We start from the raw sequence: 15,174 nt of genomic DNA, 5'->3' as shown, positions 1-15,174 counted from the left end.
GTTGTCCTACCAAACAGTCCAGCAATTTTAAAATATTAAAAATGTGATCTACTTCCAGATATATCAAGCAGCAATACAGTCTCATAAAATAGTAATGCTTCATATTTTTTGATTACTGGCAGGCATCAGGCACAGCAGCAGGAAGGTGAATTAGCAAAGACATTCAGACACTTCTCTCCAAAGGCACAGTGACCTCAAGGGTTGAAACCAGCTTTCTCTGACCAGAGCATGAGCTGGTGCTCCCTTACACCATTAAACCAACAGAGAATTAGGGAGAGAATACCTTTTAAACCAAGAATTTCACAGGCACAAAAAATGACTCCGGAAGGTAAACAAGAATGTTTCAGTTAAAAATTGTATTTATTGCTGCGGCTGTTTCTTAGTTTCTTCCTGACAAACCTGGCTAAAAAGAATATTGGTAAAACAAACTCCAATGGTTTGGCAGTTGATTGATTGACAGTATTTATTGTACATATCACGGATGGCACTGACACTGCGGAAGCCTAGGTCCTATAGCATCACATTCTATCAGGAACACTACACAATCATTTCCCTAAGCTGTATTTGCAGCAGTTTCAACTGCTTTAGTTTTCTAATGCCAGAAATTACATTTATGTTTGTTTTCACATAATACCTCTTTAGGACAGTCAGAGAGAAACCAGTCGCTCATGGGACAGAATTTTTTGCTTTCTTTTGTTTGTTTTTTTAAGAATCTTGCTGTGCACTTCAAAATATTTCGTTTCTTGAAAATAAACAAACCCAATACAATCAGTCTCCAGTCTTTTTCTGCAACATTCTTCATGTTAATTGAGACAATGTTCACATGGCATAAACATGAATGTTACAAGCAAACTGCTGTATTTTGAAGGTGGCTTACTTGTTTTCGTTGACTATACTGACTACATGTTATTATGGCAAATAATTTTGAGAAAGTATAATTAGAAGTACCGTGGGGTTCGTTTTTTTGAAAACACAACATAGAGGCCACCGCAATTACGAGAAAACTTCAGCCTGTTATGATTTGTTTTCTTCCAAAAGTAAGGAGATGAAGACGAACAAAAGAATCAACAGAAACCAGACATACGGCACAAACAGTCAAAATGCAGAAGCCAACCCGCTGGCTCGAGAGAGGTGAAGAATTCAAGCTACTCCAATGAAAGTAAATGGCACTTGTCAGTCAAATTTGGCTTGACTGGGTCTCCTGTCTGCTTCACCTTTCCGCTCCTCTGCTTCACCACCTGGCATTTCCCTTCATCGCTCTGGGGAACGGCTGCAGCAGGGTTTCCCTCTCTAGGGGCCGCAGTTTGTAACCCCCGCGGGCTTGCGCCGGGGGGACCCTCTCTGTAGGCGGTGGGAGGGCTGCACCGGAGGGGTCTCTGGCAGTGAGACATGGTAGAAGTTTGGTAACCGAATGTCGTACCTAAAGCCTTTCCCCACGTGCACTCTGTCATTCAAGGCATACAGTTTTTCAGCAATGTCGCTCCCAATTAAAATTGAGAACAGGCGGGAGATGAAGCGGTGTTTGGCAAACAGCAGATACAGCTTCTTTCTCCTCCAGGCCACGTACCGACAATCTGTCTCTGCTGTAAGTGTTACCTATAGAAAAGAAAATTAAAAATCAGCTAGGTGATAAGGCAGCAATATTGCCTCTGTGCAGAAAGCCCCCCCCTTCCTCCCCCCAGCACGCACGCAGGCTGTGTCTGTAACACTCATCTCGTCTCTTTGCACCAACTACCACCAAAGCCATTTAATCCAGCCAGGGAGGTCTGCCATACCACAGGCACGCCTCTCCCCAGCCCCTGCTCCCCGGTCCACCTCCCGCTGGGAAGCCTCTTCAGCGCCAGCTCCCACCCACCTCCTGCAAACCTGGTTTCTCGCCGCCGGGTTTTAGCACAGCCGAAGAATGCAAACAAAGTCTACCTCCCGGATTAGCTTTAAGAAAAACCCCATTTGTTGTAGCGACAAGAAGCAAACAGAAAGAAGATACAAATGGCATAACCAGTTCAGCGGGTAAAGAGGACTTCCCTCCCCAAATTAATGGCAATCCACTTGTTCGTATAATTTCACAAACAAAACCCACAATTAAATGAACTTATTTTTAAAATCAATTAGTACTTGAACAGTTTTCTGTGGTATTAAAAAAACACAAACAACCCTCCGCTTTTACCTGGAAAATCCCCTCTTCTGTGGGCCTCAGCGAATCCCATTCAGGAGAATCCAGAAATTGAAGAGGAAAAATATAGTGCAGAAACTCCCCATCAACAGTCACTCTGATCCTACCAAGACAAGATGTGTTGATTTGTTAGTACTACCTGTTCAGCAGCAACAACTGCAACAAGAATGTGTTATTTCTACTATGTGAGAAGTTTAAATATAGCTTTGAGAGCATGAAAAAGCAACCACTGTCCAACAGTACCCTAATTATATTTTTGAACACAACTCGAGCAGGCCAGTTGAACGACAATACAAGACAATCGTGCAACTGAAATGGAAATCTTTCCAGGCCCTGCTCAAGTCGTATGATTCTCTCTGGGGTAGGCCCGTGCAGCGACGCGCAAGCTTTGTCATGAGAGGGCCACCATGCACCAGAGAGGTGAAAGACCAATGCACGTAACGCCGTTTGCCTCCTTCACTTGAAAGCCATGGGATATGCTTTCAGATTTGGCAAATACGCATTTCAGAGGGAACAAAGTGGCAAAAGCAGGGAGTGGGAAGCAGGAGCTCCCCATGGCATGTGTTAGGTAGGGCTCTCTCAGTGTTTACCAGGAATTACGTGGCCACAGGACTGCCTCTGGAGCCTGGAGAACAGCATGGAGGTATGGGATCTTTGTGTGAATGCCGTGGCTTTCTGAAGATGCTGAAGAAAAACTTTCTTTCTACTTTTTAAATCATATTAAGTTTGAAGGCACACAAGCACGGAACGTATGCTTGAACCTGATGAGCTAACAGAAGAAAAGCAAGTTGTAGGAGTCCCCTTTTTATATCTGCTCTGCACAGAGATTAATGCTTCTTACAAAAGCAGAAGCGGCAGCCCTATACTGCACGAAGGAGGGTAGCAGGAACTCCCTGCACGATTACTAACTGGCTGGGCACGTAGAAGGATGGACGCCTCTCCTTCAGTATGACTACGACCAAACGCAACCTCCACGTGGTCCTTTCTAGACAGCTCCCAAGAACGCTCTACACCAGGGTGTCACTATGGCCAACCACCCAAAATCCATACTGTTCATTGCAAGTAGTCCTAAAACAGCTGGGTTTCAAGCTGCCTACAAATTCCATCTGCCCATGCAGCAGGCTGTCAAAATGCACCTACAAAGTGTCCCATCAAAGACAGATCATGGCCATCATCTCTGGGTATCCCACCTACTCTCATGGCGGTCCAGTACTGTAAACAGTATGAAAGCCAGTACTTCCCTTCAGGAAAGCATCAGCAAGTTTGCCAGAAGGGTCTCTAGTAGGCAGGGAGTACAAGCAGGTGGATTTATTGCCTCAGGGTCTAAGAGCCACATTATACAGTAACTGTAGACTCAGTTCCGCAAATCTCGATAGGGCTTGACTATGTCCCCCTGGAATGGAAGGGCGCTTTTAGGCCTTCTCCTCTCCCTTCATCCCTCTCTTCTCCCACGCCCCAGAAAGCAACCAAATACAATCTGTATCAAAGTCAAGATCTCTATTAAACAGAGTTTATCTCAGTATATTCAGTTTCATGACTACCTTTCAGTCCTGTTTCAGATGATATGAGCAAAGAAAAATAAGAAAGATGCTGCGTTCTTCAGCTAGGCAGTACACAGACAGCAAACCACAGCCTGAAGACTGAAGCACGCGTTTGTTCCCTTTATCTGCCTAACCTGTTAAGTGCTATGATACAGTGGTCTGGAAAAGAATGACTTAAAATCCTTTTCTCTATGCTATTACAGATTTTGTGCTTAGTGTTTTTATGCTAGTGCTGTCCTAGACAAGTGTATTTAGCCTATTAATATTTATATTATTTGCATTAATATTTAATCTATTGTACTGGAAAATGAACAAACAATACACAACTGTGGCTTCTTTGGCTTTTTTTTTTTTTGCTTTCCTTTTCAAAAAGGAGGAAGAAAAAAAGGTATTTGCAGCGAGTCTGAATAAACCGATACAAACCTGCCTGACACAAGCAAGGACAGTTTATCAATAGGTGTTTTGCCCTGCATGGCGTAACAGTGTTCCTTCTCCAGGGTAACCACTTCTGCATCGCAGCACAAGACGATCTTCCTGTAGACAGTCAAGGAAATTCCCAGAGGCTGGAAGAGAGCGCTGTAGAGTTCCTGGAATTCTCTGTCAAAGGAAACACTCCGAACTTGGTAGGTAACATAAATGAACTGGACGAAGCATATAGCGAACAGTATAAAATTCCAGGAGAATATATCAGCAGCACAGACATCCAGCCAAGCCCAAACAGACGAGCAGAGAAAGCCCAATCCGAGCAAGCTGAAGACATAGAGAAGCCCAAAGAATCCACTTCCACCCATGAAGCCCACAACAAAGAGAATACTGGCTAGGTGGTAGATAGATCCCTCTGCCTCTCGCTTCCAGGTAGTACAGGTGGGATGCGCATAGATCAGACTTTCCCAAAAGCTTGCATTTTCTCCCATGGCTGGAGTAATTTTTTTGATTCAGCTGAATCTTGGAAATTTTTATTTATGCGATACAGCTAGCAGGGTCCTTTGCTTGTCCATTCTTGCAAACTCTGCCCAATGATCACATCGTGTCAGGGTCTCTCTTGCTAGTAAAGTTGCACTTAGGATTTCCAGCAACTGGGAGGCTAATGTTCTCAGAAGGCAATGCTGTTTCTCATCAGTTCACACGTTATCTCGACTTTGGCCATGCCATCCGTAGTTTCATCTGATCTGGACAAGTGGAGAAAAGACGAATTACTTATACAATGATTTTCATCAGTTAAACTCTATCAAAGCTTTTGTTGTCTAAAACCACAGACTGCATTACAATCATCCAATTCCCCTTGCAGGCCTGTGATTCCAGGATCAAACCCTAATATTCATTCAATTAAAGATCATGTTTCTTGAAGATCATGTTTCTGTACCTATGAACCCTGCAGCAACTGTCGAATAGCTGCTGAATCCACGTAAACCTGGATATCGCATCCACAGCAGCCTAACTGCTGAGAAAGTAGCTGCCACTTGTTGGTCCTGTGCCTGCTGCCCTCGAGTCTCATTTGATGCCCTACCTAGCTCCTGAACAAGCAGAGACAGTGAACTCTTGTCCCTGTTGACCTCTTCCATCTCACTCTGGATTTCTGTCAAACCACTCTCCCTTCCCTCCTTTGCCTTTCTCTTCCCATTAACGAGTTGAGCAAGGCTGCTCTCTGTCCCCGGAGACAACAAACTATGTCCCCAAACACCACAATAAAGGAAACCCAAGCATCATGAGAAATGGTCTTTTCCACTCCGAGGATGACAGGCAAAAAGCTGTCACGTATAACGAAGACTACAAAGCTTCAAGGCAGCTTTATACAGATTGTGTTATTAGAATGTGAAGTAAGCAGTCCTGCAAAACACTTCCCAAAGGGCATTTACAAAGCAATTTTATAACATTCAAAGTTCTACCTTGTATAATTTCATGCCACAGCCCACATAATTTTATTGTTCAACACTGTAAAATGTTAAACATGCTATTTGTTTCCATATTGTAATGTATTCCTCAGAGTTAAATAAAAAGTAAAACATGCAACCAAAAAGCATGAAAAAAACACAAAATAAGTTAAAAAAAATTCAAACCCAGCTTTCTATGCCTGTCTTTTAAAGTAAAAATACATGCCTCAACGTGAGATTAGACAGGGTAGAAATTGCAAAGCCAGGGTCTATCAGCAGTGTAATCAGGTCTGAAACCCACCAAAGTCTTTAACTGTCTGGTTCTTTTCCTGGTAAAACAGCAGGGAAGCTAAGAAATATCTTGCTATCTAAATTATTAGATTCTTTAAAATATCAGAGGTAGGTTTGTTTGGAATTTTTTTTCCAAGAGCCACAGAAGCCAATACTTAAAAAGTACTGCTGGTGCAGTGAAGCATCCAACATCACTCAGCAGAGCTTTCAGTGGTGGTTTTTTTCACAGTGACAGGTCTAAGAAATTAATAAAGCAAAGTCACATCACATCTCCTAGCTGCTACAGCTTTACTTCTTTTACATTTATTCAAGCTTCAACATTAATTCCATGATTCAGAAACACTAGTGCCAAATGAAGACATAAAATCCTAAACAACTGAGTGGCACAGTTCAGGAGAAAAGGTTAGGAGGAGGGAAGAGCTCTCCCTCTCTGGAGTGGCGATAGGGAACTCGTCCACCCATAAAAATATGACAGCTAAAGAGGAAGGAACCTTTCCAAATTAAAAGTGCTCAATATCCTACTGCAGTGGAAGAACCAGCATTACAAGGATGAGGTACCTTGTAGCTATGAGCTTTGTTGCTTGTGTCTTTACCCAGCTACTCTTCTCTGGTACAGGATTCCCCCCAGATACAGGATTTAGCCCTTAGAGAATGGGAGATGATAACTGCATCAGCTACAAAGAAGTCACCTGGGCATAGTAAGAGCATGAGGAATTTTAGGCAGTACTTCTGTGATCAAGGAGTAAGATTTCTGAACTGAAATAAATTAAAACTGGAACATGCAGTTCCCAGACCTTGTGTTCTGAATCCAGTCAGCGTTTCCATGGCACGGTCAAAAATTGGTGGCAGAAGTTTTTTGTTTAATTGTTTGTTTTTTAAAATAGAATCACTGTTAACAGTGATTCTGGATTATTGTTAGTACTTCTACTCTATTTCCAACATTTTACTCTGAAAAGTTCTCATGAAGACCCTAATTTCTACAAAAAAAAACAGTGTTTTGAATGGAACCGTGACTGAGAAGTTACATGGGAAGCTGCAAACCTGCCACAAACAAAACCACCATGGATCCGCACTGAAATCTACCTTCCATTGCCAACATCTTTTTGTCACGTAAAGTTGCACATTGCAATAATTCGGCGCGACATTGCAATACTTTCACAACATTTACATTCGATTTCCAACTCACTCGTAGCATTCACAGCCTGCCCACACTACAGCTCATAGCATTGCTGTAAAACATCAATTCATGACAATTGATCGATTCACGAGAAGATGGGTCAAAATAATTTTCCCACTAGGACACAAGTAGAGGGTCATCTAGCCTGGAAAAACTGTCCTGTATTTGCAACTCTTTACTTGTGGAATGGGACCTGTCTTCCAAAACCACTATGTGCAAAACTCCCACTTCTTTCAGTGGGTCTGCACACCGTGAACTTTGATGGTACAGCACGGTGCTACATCATCATCCCAGCTGGAGAGGACCTCCCTCCATCCGGTCAAGAGGAAGAGCAAACAAGGGAGGCCAGCGCTCGCACAGAATACAACCTCACCAACATAACACTCTCCTGAGCTATGTTAAGGAGTGCAGGCAAAAATAAACCCTCTGGAAACACTGATGAAGCCTACTACTAAATGGAGTTGGTTTCTCAGGGCTATGGTGAAGAGCAGGCATGCTTGCTGCCAGTGAACCGCAGGCAGAAAGAGAGGATTCACTTCTTTTTAATCAACAAATTGTTCTAAGATTTGGGAGCTAAAAATTGTTTGATAGTTTTTTTAATGAAGTATTAAACAGAGCAGAAACAATAGTATGCACGGGCCTAAGTAGAGTAAAATTTGTAATTTCGATTGGTATTTAGTGCTAGATAAGGCCTTTCACATTTTTCTTTATAGTTCCTACAAGTCCAAAATTCAAACTCTTGAGGGCTTCAGAACAGTCACTCTAATGAAGCCATTCATCAACTACAAGGAGGGGGGGGGGCAGGGAAATACGCCAAACCAAAAAGCCAAAGAGCTGTGGTACCAGCTGTGAGCCCTCTTCCACTGAGGACCTGTCTACAAAGCGCCCACAGCAGCACAGCACTGCCAAATTTGTAAGTACCTGGAGGTGACACAATCCTTTCTCTGAGCAGCTTTGGTGTTCTTAGCTACCTGGACAGGGAATGTGCCCACTGATGTCAGTACGCATGGTGGTGATGGGTTGACGGTTGGACTTGATCATCTTAGACATCTTTTCCAACCTGAATGATTCTATGATTTTATGTGGCCTTGCTCAGCGTTCTGCTTCTGCTGCCCTGTCTGTGGTGAACAGTTATTGCTACAGGTTCATTTGATGGTGCTGACTGGGCAAGCTTCAGCAGTAAATTGCATTTAAACCAGGTATCTTGGATCATAAGCCTGAAGAACTGTATCTTCCCCAGGTAAACATTGAATACTTTCTTCTCTGTCCCCTGCCTGAGGAGAAGGAGCACCACGCGCAAGCACAGTCTCTGCTATGTGACTGACATATTCAGAATAACACACATTGACATCTGTAGGCTGCCGGAGCCAGAGGTGCATAGAATCACAGAATCTTTAGGTTGGAAAAGACCTTTAAGATCATTGAGTCCAACCGTAAACCTAACACTGCTGAGTCCACCAGTGAACCATGTCCCTAAGTGAAGAATGGAAGAGGTCTCCTCCCAGCTCAGGAAGGAAACAAGCCCTGCCAACACAGGCTGAATTACCGAATTACATGTCTGCGTGTTTTTGTCCATCCCATGTCCGACCCTCTCCAGCAGGAGCAGACCAAGTGCTGGGAAAAATCAGCCCAGACTAGAGAGGTGAACGGCATGGACTTCTTCAGAACAAACAGCATCGCTGAAAGGACTAAGCTGTCATCAGAAAGTGTTAAAATCAGCGAGTCTGCTGGAGCTTCGGAGCTGTAAATGGAGTACTGCACTTACAGTCTTCAAAATAAATACCTGCCAGCAACTTAAAACTTCATGTAAGCAGTATACTAAAACAGTCAAAACAGAATGAATTTACAGGGTAATTTAAATGCACACAGTCCAACCTCCCCCTCCCTAAACGGGCGTTTCCCCATACACTGGAGTATTCCCACAAAGAATTACCAGTTACACAAATTTTTAATTTGCTTGAGAACCGGGTACTTCACGCCATTTTTGTCATTGACTCAAATTCGACTTTGAGAAGCTCCGAGTGTCAGTTACTGTGCCTGGATCATAACAATTCCTGCAAAAAATAAACCCTAAAAGCCCTGAGGCCACCAGCGGTACTCTCTTTGGTCTTTTTAATTAAGTCAAAAGTAAGGCTATTCAGTGTTTGAATACTCCGTTCTTCAGCTGTCTTATCCCAAGCATTCAGCCAGAAAGCCCTCAGCACATTCATCCCATACATGCTGACAGGTTGTAGAGCCGTACAGGCTGATCATGGAACCAGCCTGGATGAACTACACTATTTGCTATGGGTTTGGAAGAAAAAGGGAAGATTTTCCTTTATAGCATATATGCTTTCATGCACAAAATGAGATTACGCCAGATTTAGCAGGATTTGTCTCACTGGTTTTAGCCATCTACAGCGTAGATGTTTATACCTGAGCTGGTGGCCACAGCCCGGCTTGGCAGTCAGCGAAGCTGCTCCAGCGTCTGTGCCGGGAACCAAGCAGTCCCTCCAGCCAAGGGTCCCTCGACGCCACCCCGCTTCCAGAGGGGCGAGCTCCGAGCACCCTGTGTAGGCTGGCACGTTACGTCTTGTCTGGCCATCATTTAGATCTACAAAAAGAAGCTGCTCCTTCATTTTAGCAACTATTTCCTCTAACGCACAACGCAATTGCGTATGTCAATTAATGTACCCTTTCCTTCCATTGCCCCTGTCTCTCTGAAACCCTCTCGCTGCGCCCGTACTGACACCTATTGCTCCCAAAGGCTGATTTACGTCGCACGCTTTCCCCAGGCTACTTTCCTTCTGCAGTTGCTCACTTGCAGTTAGATACCCACAGGGACCAAGACTACCAAACCCTAACCTGCAGCGCGGCGTCTTAACTCCCGCAGTGCACGGAGGAGCTACGCACCTACAGGCAGGTACGGGCAGATAAACAAACTATTTTCAGTGATCAACTGTCCTGGAACCACTCCAGGCTCTAAGCCTGCACACAGCAATTCGGACAGTAACTAACACCACAAACTCATATCCTAGCTTATCTTCAACTTCTTGAGATTATATCTAGACAATGCAGTAATTATAATACTGGATAACACTGTTTTCCCAAGAAAATGCAGCCTGAACAATACAGAGAAGGCTACAGTATCTTCACCACCGCCCATAACACCTACTCAGGAAGTAAAAATGAAAGGAGGATGAGGACGAAAAGGACTATCCAATACAAAAGAGAAAGGTACCAAGACAACCAGTCACTATAAAACTAGATATATTCAGATTACAAAGATACACAAGTATATATAGCCAATACAATTAATTAATGGCATAGCTTTAAAGATTTCCTGTGCTGGGAATCAAGGAAGTTACGATGCTGTCTGGTACCTGAAATAAATCCGGATATGCTATTATTAAAAAATAAAATTGATACACTGCAATTCTATTTTTTTATTCTCCAGGAAGTCAGATTGGATGATCACCATGATGTCTTCTGGACTTTTGTCTCCAGTTACTTAATACAAACAAGTTTTATACACAAGAAGGTTACATAGCTGGTCTTCCCAGTGAAATCTAGAAGTCTGTCTTAGCTACTTCAGACAACAGAAAACCCTGAAGACAGGTATGTCTCTGAAATTATTCCTCATACGGACCTTCCAGCAGAAACCTTCATCCATGTGGAGCCAGCATCCCTTCCTGCCAGACTTTTTCAAAGAAAGGGACGTTTTACCAACGAATGCTTTAAGATGAAACACATATGCAACCCTGGCAGCCAGGCCTCAGGATCCCACTCCCCGGGCGAGCGTCCCCATCGCAGAACGGAGAGCGACCGCAGCGCGGTTCTCCCTCCCTCGGCCTCCTTCCTGCACAACTTCACAGCTTCCCTGATGTCTCATCGCTATCTCTCACCCCCTGGATCAGTGCTCCCAGTGCAGGCTGTCACTTGGAAGGTGAAGCACCTCAGGCCCAAGGAAAAGCGGTCAACCCCCACCTTTCCCAGTCCTTTCAGTACCCCCCTGGGCTGCGCAGGCTGCAGCTCCTGAATTGGGCCGTCACCCCTGGGAGCATCCGTGTGAAGTGACACCTACTTGGGGAGCAATCCTTCTGGGAATGCCCAGAGCTACGGAACAAGCAGCTGGGGCATGTCCAAGCAGCAGCGGTGCTTCTCTGCCTTCAGGGCAGCTCTGAGAAATAACCACCAGCCAAGCGGGACTTTTCGGGGCCAAAATCCTGCTCTGGTCGGGCAGAATTCAGGCTCCCATGTTCAAGGTTGTTCACCCACGAACCCCCTTCAGTCAGCTGCCGCCTAACCCTGGAGACACCCCGATGCCATCCCTATGTTGAAGCCAATGGCCCACACGAACGACCCACCAACGGCACGAGGCTGGTGACCAGTTGTCCCCCTCGCCCGGCTGCGTCTGACTCCCGCCTCCCTGCTGCAGCAGATGCAGAACCACTTTCTCCAAGGCAGGGTGCTTTAACCGGAGCCTTTCCATGGGACATTCAATCTACCAAGCCCATTTGGCTGTGACCGGGAAGGCTTGATTCTACTCACAATCTACCCAAATCCCTGCTAATCTTTTTCAGAAGTGGGAAAAAGCTGGGCGGGGAGAGGCACTGAGAGAAAGAAACCCCACAGCAATACGGAGTAGTTTAAGGTTCATTAGAAGCACTGTATACAGTGAAGCTGCTATTATTTAGCCTTTAAATATTTAAAGACCAGCTTACTATACACAGCTTACAGTACTTGAACTCATTTATCACTGTAAAATATACAATGCAATCCTCTGTGGTTGCAAAGCCAATACTGGAGATGCTATCTATTTTATCATCTAGACAGTATCTGATATGGAAAAAAAAAGATCACAGATCTTCTTCCAATTGGAATCAGAACTGATGAACTGTAAGTACACGTGGCATTCCTGCCAAACTAAGAAGAATAATCCCCTCCCTCCTTTTTTTAAGGTCTTTTGCTCCTAGTAAACATGAATATGAAAGGACATTTTTTAAACTAACTACGGATTGCTAGCACTTGGGTAAATTTGAGCAAGGCTCTTGTACACTGAACAGCACTGGCCAAATAATAATTCAGTGGGTCTGTTTTATTGTGTTTTATAATAAAAACTGCAAAGTGAAGCACGAGTTCAAGCTTTTCTACAGTTCAACTTTCAAATTAGTAATAGAGAAAGCAGCTACAGTGCATATTTCACAAGTGGTTTAAAACTATGTCGATGAACTACAGCTGAACTCTGCAGAATTCAGCTTAAATGAGTTTGTGCGGTGTAGCAGTGCCCCCGGACGGGAATGTATTCCCATGAAACCAACCACCTGACGTCAGCTTCATTTCCCAAAAAAGAAAGAAACACAGAGGCTTGGTTCATTGCATCACACCTGCACGCACAACTGAGTTACAGAGCAGCAGCGTCATGAGCTGTGCCTTCCAACGGATAAACAGCATGCTGAGTCACGAAACGCCACACTTCGGTACCCCGTGAGCTCTAACCCAGAGTGAAACCCAGTGAAAGGCAGCGAGGACACCCTCACGGAGCTGCCGACACTACCCACCCTCACCGGAGGCTTTGGGGTCGGACGTGCAGCTCTGCTCTCTGCTCCACTGCAACACGTGTCGTACGGCGTCGCATACAGAGCGGAGCCAGGCAGCAGCACGCACGTGGCACTGGTTTAGCATCACTTTCCTTCGTTTTCTACCCACAAGAGCCAAAACACCTTCAGTTTCATCACGTAACACAATCACAAACTGAGGCTTTGTCCCCTGTACAACATCTGACGTGTGTTTGGGCAAGAGCAGCATGCCCAGTCGCAGGTACTGTGTCACCCCTGGAGACACGGATCAGAGCTTTTTCGCAAGGCAGTGGAACACACTGGGCTGATAAAGTAAACTCTCATCTCTGATGAGCCTGCATGCTTCATAAAAAGATAAACTGTAGCTTCAGCTAACAACCCTCTTCTTGAATCCTTCATAAACTTTCTGTTCTCAACTTTCATGATAAAAGGCTTCCCTGCCACAAACTTGTACACGTTTCCTTCTGCTTCAGCATCTGTCCTCCTCGCTACAGGACTTGCAGTGTACTTGCTATTTTGCAGGCAAGGCATTTCTTAAAAACTCGACGTTTTAAGCTCCTTTATTATTCACCACCATGCAGAACTTTGTGGAAACCCTGAACAGCAACAGTTCTGCAGATGTGGAAACCATTTCTCGTTTCGCTGTGGTCAGTGAAGACATTTTTACTTGCATGTACACAGTCACATTCCCATTAATCCACGGAATGGCAAGAAGCCCTAGCTCTGGGAGCCAGATTTCATCAGTGACATCTTTATAACATTACCAGGTGGTCCGTGATTCAGTATTACCAGAGATCAGCTACATAAAATGTTTGCCCGTGAAGTGACTGACAGCCCGAACGCACACAAAGCTTTACGGAACAGCTGAGGAAAACGGGGTAAAATATTACAGTGTGCAGAAACATGTTTGGAAAAAAAATATGATAGTTTGGGGAAAAGAAGCGTTTGGCATCGTTCGTTGCCTCCTTGGAAAGAAACAACCGCAAACGCAAGACCGGGTCTCAGCTTCGGGGTTCGTCTGCTAAGGAGGGAAGGACAACCGAGTAACGGCGAAGCAGCCCCCGGCCCCGGAGCGGGCTCCGCAGCAGCAGAGACCCCCCCGCGCCTGCACCCGGGGCCGCACCAACTCCGCACCCGAGGCGCGGAACGAAGGGTCTCGGCTCAGCCCCCCCCCCCCGAGGGGACACGGCAAAGCCCCCCAACTCCCACCCGCGCCGCCGGACGGGGTCGGCGGGGCGAGCTGGGGAGCGGCGCTGCCCCCGGGCACGGAGCGCCCCGGCCCGCCCTCCCCCGACGGCCCGGCCCCGCGGAGCGCGGCGGGGGGGGTGGCGGCCCCCCCGGCCCCCCCGCGCCCGCCGGCCCCGGGCGGAGCGGGGCTCACCGGGCAGCGCCGGCCCCGGGGGCGGAGGCAGCGCCGGGGCTTCAGCGCGGCCCGGCCCGGCCCCCGCCCCGCCCGCACCCCTTACCTGCCCGGCGCCCGCGGAAAAGTTTCCCGGCCGCCCGGACGGGACGCGGAGGGGCTCAGACCGGCGGCACCGCGGCCACCGAGCCGCCGCTGTGACTAAAATAGGCAGCGGCCGGCGGGAGGCTGCGGGCGGCGCCAGCTGCGGGGCCGGCACCGAGCGGCCGCAGCGCGCAGGCGCCTCCCGCCGGCCCCGGGGGGCTGCGGGCGGCGGGGCCACCCCGGGGCGAGCCGAACCGACCCGAGCCGCGCCCGGGGCAGCCGAGGCGGCGGGAGCCGTCGAGGCGCGGGGAGGGGGGGGCGGCGGAGGAGGAGGAGGAGGAGGAGGAGGAGGCGGCGGCGGCGGCGGCGGTGCCGAACCCGTAAAGCAGGAGCGCGGGCGCTGGGCTGGGGCTTGCGCGGAGACCCCGCCGCGACCGGGACGCGGGGAAAGGCGGCTGCTCGGTGCCGCCGCCTCGGGCTGAGCTGTTGGGGATGGTTCGGAATAAATGACGGCACGGCTCGGCGCCCCTCCGGCAGGGAGACGCCCGCCCCCTCGCTGCCCTCGCCCCGCGGCCGCTGCCCCCTCGCGCCCGCCCCCCCCCCGTAATTACCGGGAAGGAAGGTGAACGAACTTTCGGAATCCTGAATTCTCCTAAAACTGGAGAAAAGAAGGAGCCGGAGCAGTTTCACCCAGAGCTGTCCTGAGTGACAGATGTGCAAAAGTTCGTTATCTGATTGCAGTACACTTGTATTTATTATTTTTGAGAGAGAAGAGTCTTTTTTAAACCTAATCAAGCATGCATTGAGGTTCTTGTAGTTAATTAAACATTTAAGAGCTTTTTGTAGTACCACTCCAAACGCTTACCTCTCAGACACGTTTTGCATATGGTATTTTACAACTTGTTCAGTATTAGCATCATCTGAGACCTTCCTGTGCTGGCAAACCTGAGGCAGTGCTGTTTTACATTGTTCTTGTTTTGTTTTTTCGTGCTTGGGTGGAGTTTAAAGTACCCAGCCATTTACTCAGACTTATCCCCACTTGCACTAGGCATAAATTTCCCCACAATATTCCCTCTTCATGTCCCTGCCCGTGGCAGGGGGGTTGGAACTAGATGATCT

At 46.9% G+C, this 15,174-nt stretch overlaps 1 protein-coding gene across 3 annotated transcripts; it reads right to left on the bottom strand.

Annotated features, from left to right (window-relative positions):
* Positions 1 to 341: 341 nt before the first annotated feature.
* Positions 342 to 14,239, bottom strand: POPDC3 (popeye domain cAMP effector 3). 3 transcript variants are annotated; one of them, XM_075414301.1, is made up of 4 exons: positions 14,078 to 14,239; positions 4,138 to 4,883; positions 2,168 to 2,276; positions 342 to 1,596 (listed from the first exon to the last, which is right to left on the bottom strand). In XM_075414301.1, exons 2-4 carry the CDS (start codon positions 4,626 to 4,628, stop codon positions 1,291 to 1,293), a joined length of 906 nt encoding a protein of 301 aa, XP_075270416.1. In that variant the 5' UTR covers positions 4,629 to 4,883; positions 14,078 to 14,239; the 3' UTR covers positions 342 to 1,290. The 3 variants fall into 3 exon arrangements, with proteins under 3 accessions (XP_075270416.1, XP_075270419.1, XP_075270417.1); XM_075414304.1 differs by having other exon boundaries at positions 4,138 to 4,878; XM_075414302.1 differs by lacking the exon at positions 14,078 to 14,239 and adding an exon at positions 9,469 to 9,777.
* Positions 14,240 to 15,174: the final 935 nt, after the last annotated feature.

The sequence above is a fragment of the Opisthocomus hoazin genome, chromosome 2, assembly GCF_030867145.1.
Source record: "Opisthocomus hoazin isolate bOpiHoa1 chromosome 2, bOpiHoa1.hap1, whole genome shotgun sequence".
NCBI lineage: Eukaryota > Metazoa > Chordata > Aves > Opisthocomiformes > Opisthocomidae > Opisthocomus > Opisthocomus hoazin.
The sequence above is the reverse complement of the archived record's forward strand: the minus strand, read 5'-3'. Positions and strand labels throughout refer to the sequence as shown.

Excerpts from the sequence above, each read along its gene's own strand:
- POPDC3 (XM_075414301.1), bottom strand. The coding sequence starts at position 4,628 with ATGGGAGAAAATGCAAGCTTTTGGGAAAGTCTGATCTATGCGCATCCC. Across the intron at positions 2,277-4,137 it reads TCCTTGCTTGTGTCAGGCAG|GATCAGAGTGACTGTTGATG; the intron begins GTTTGTATCGGT and ends TTGTCTTGGTAG. Across the intron at positions 1,597-2,167 it reads CAGAAGAGGGGATTTTCCAG|GTAACACTTACAGCAGAGAC; the intron begins GTAAAAGCGGAG and ends TCTTTTCTATAG.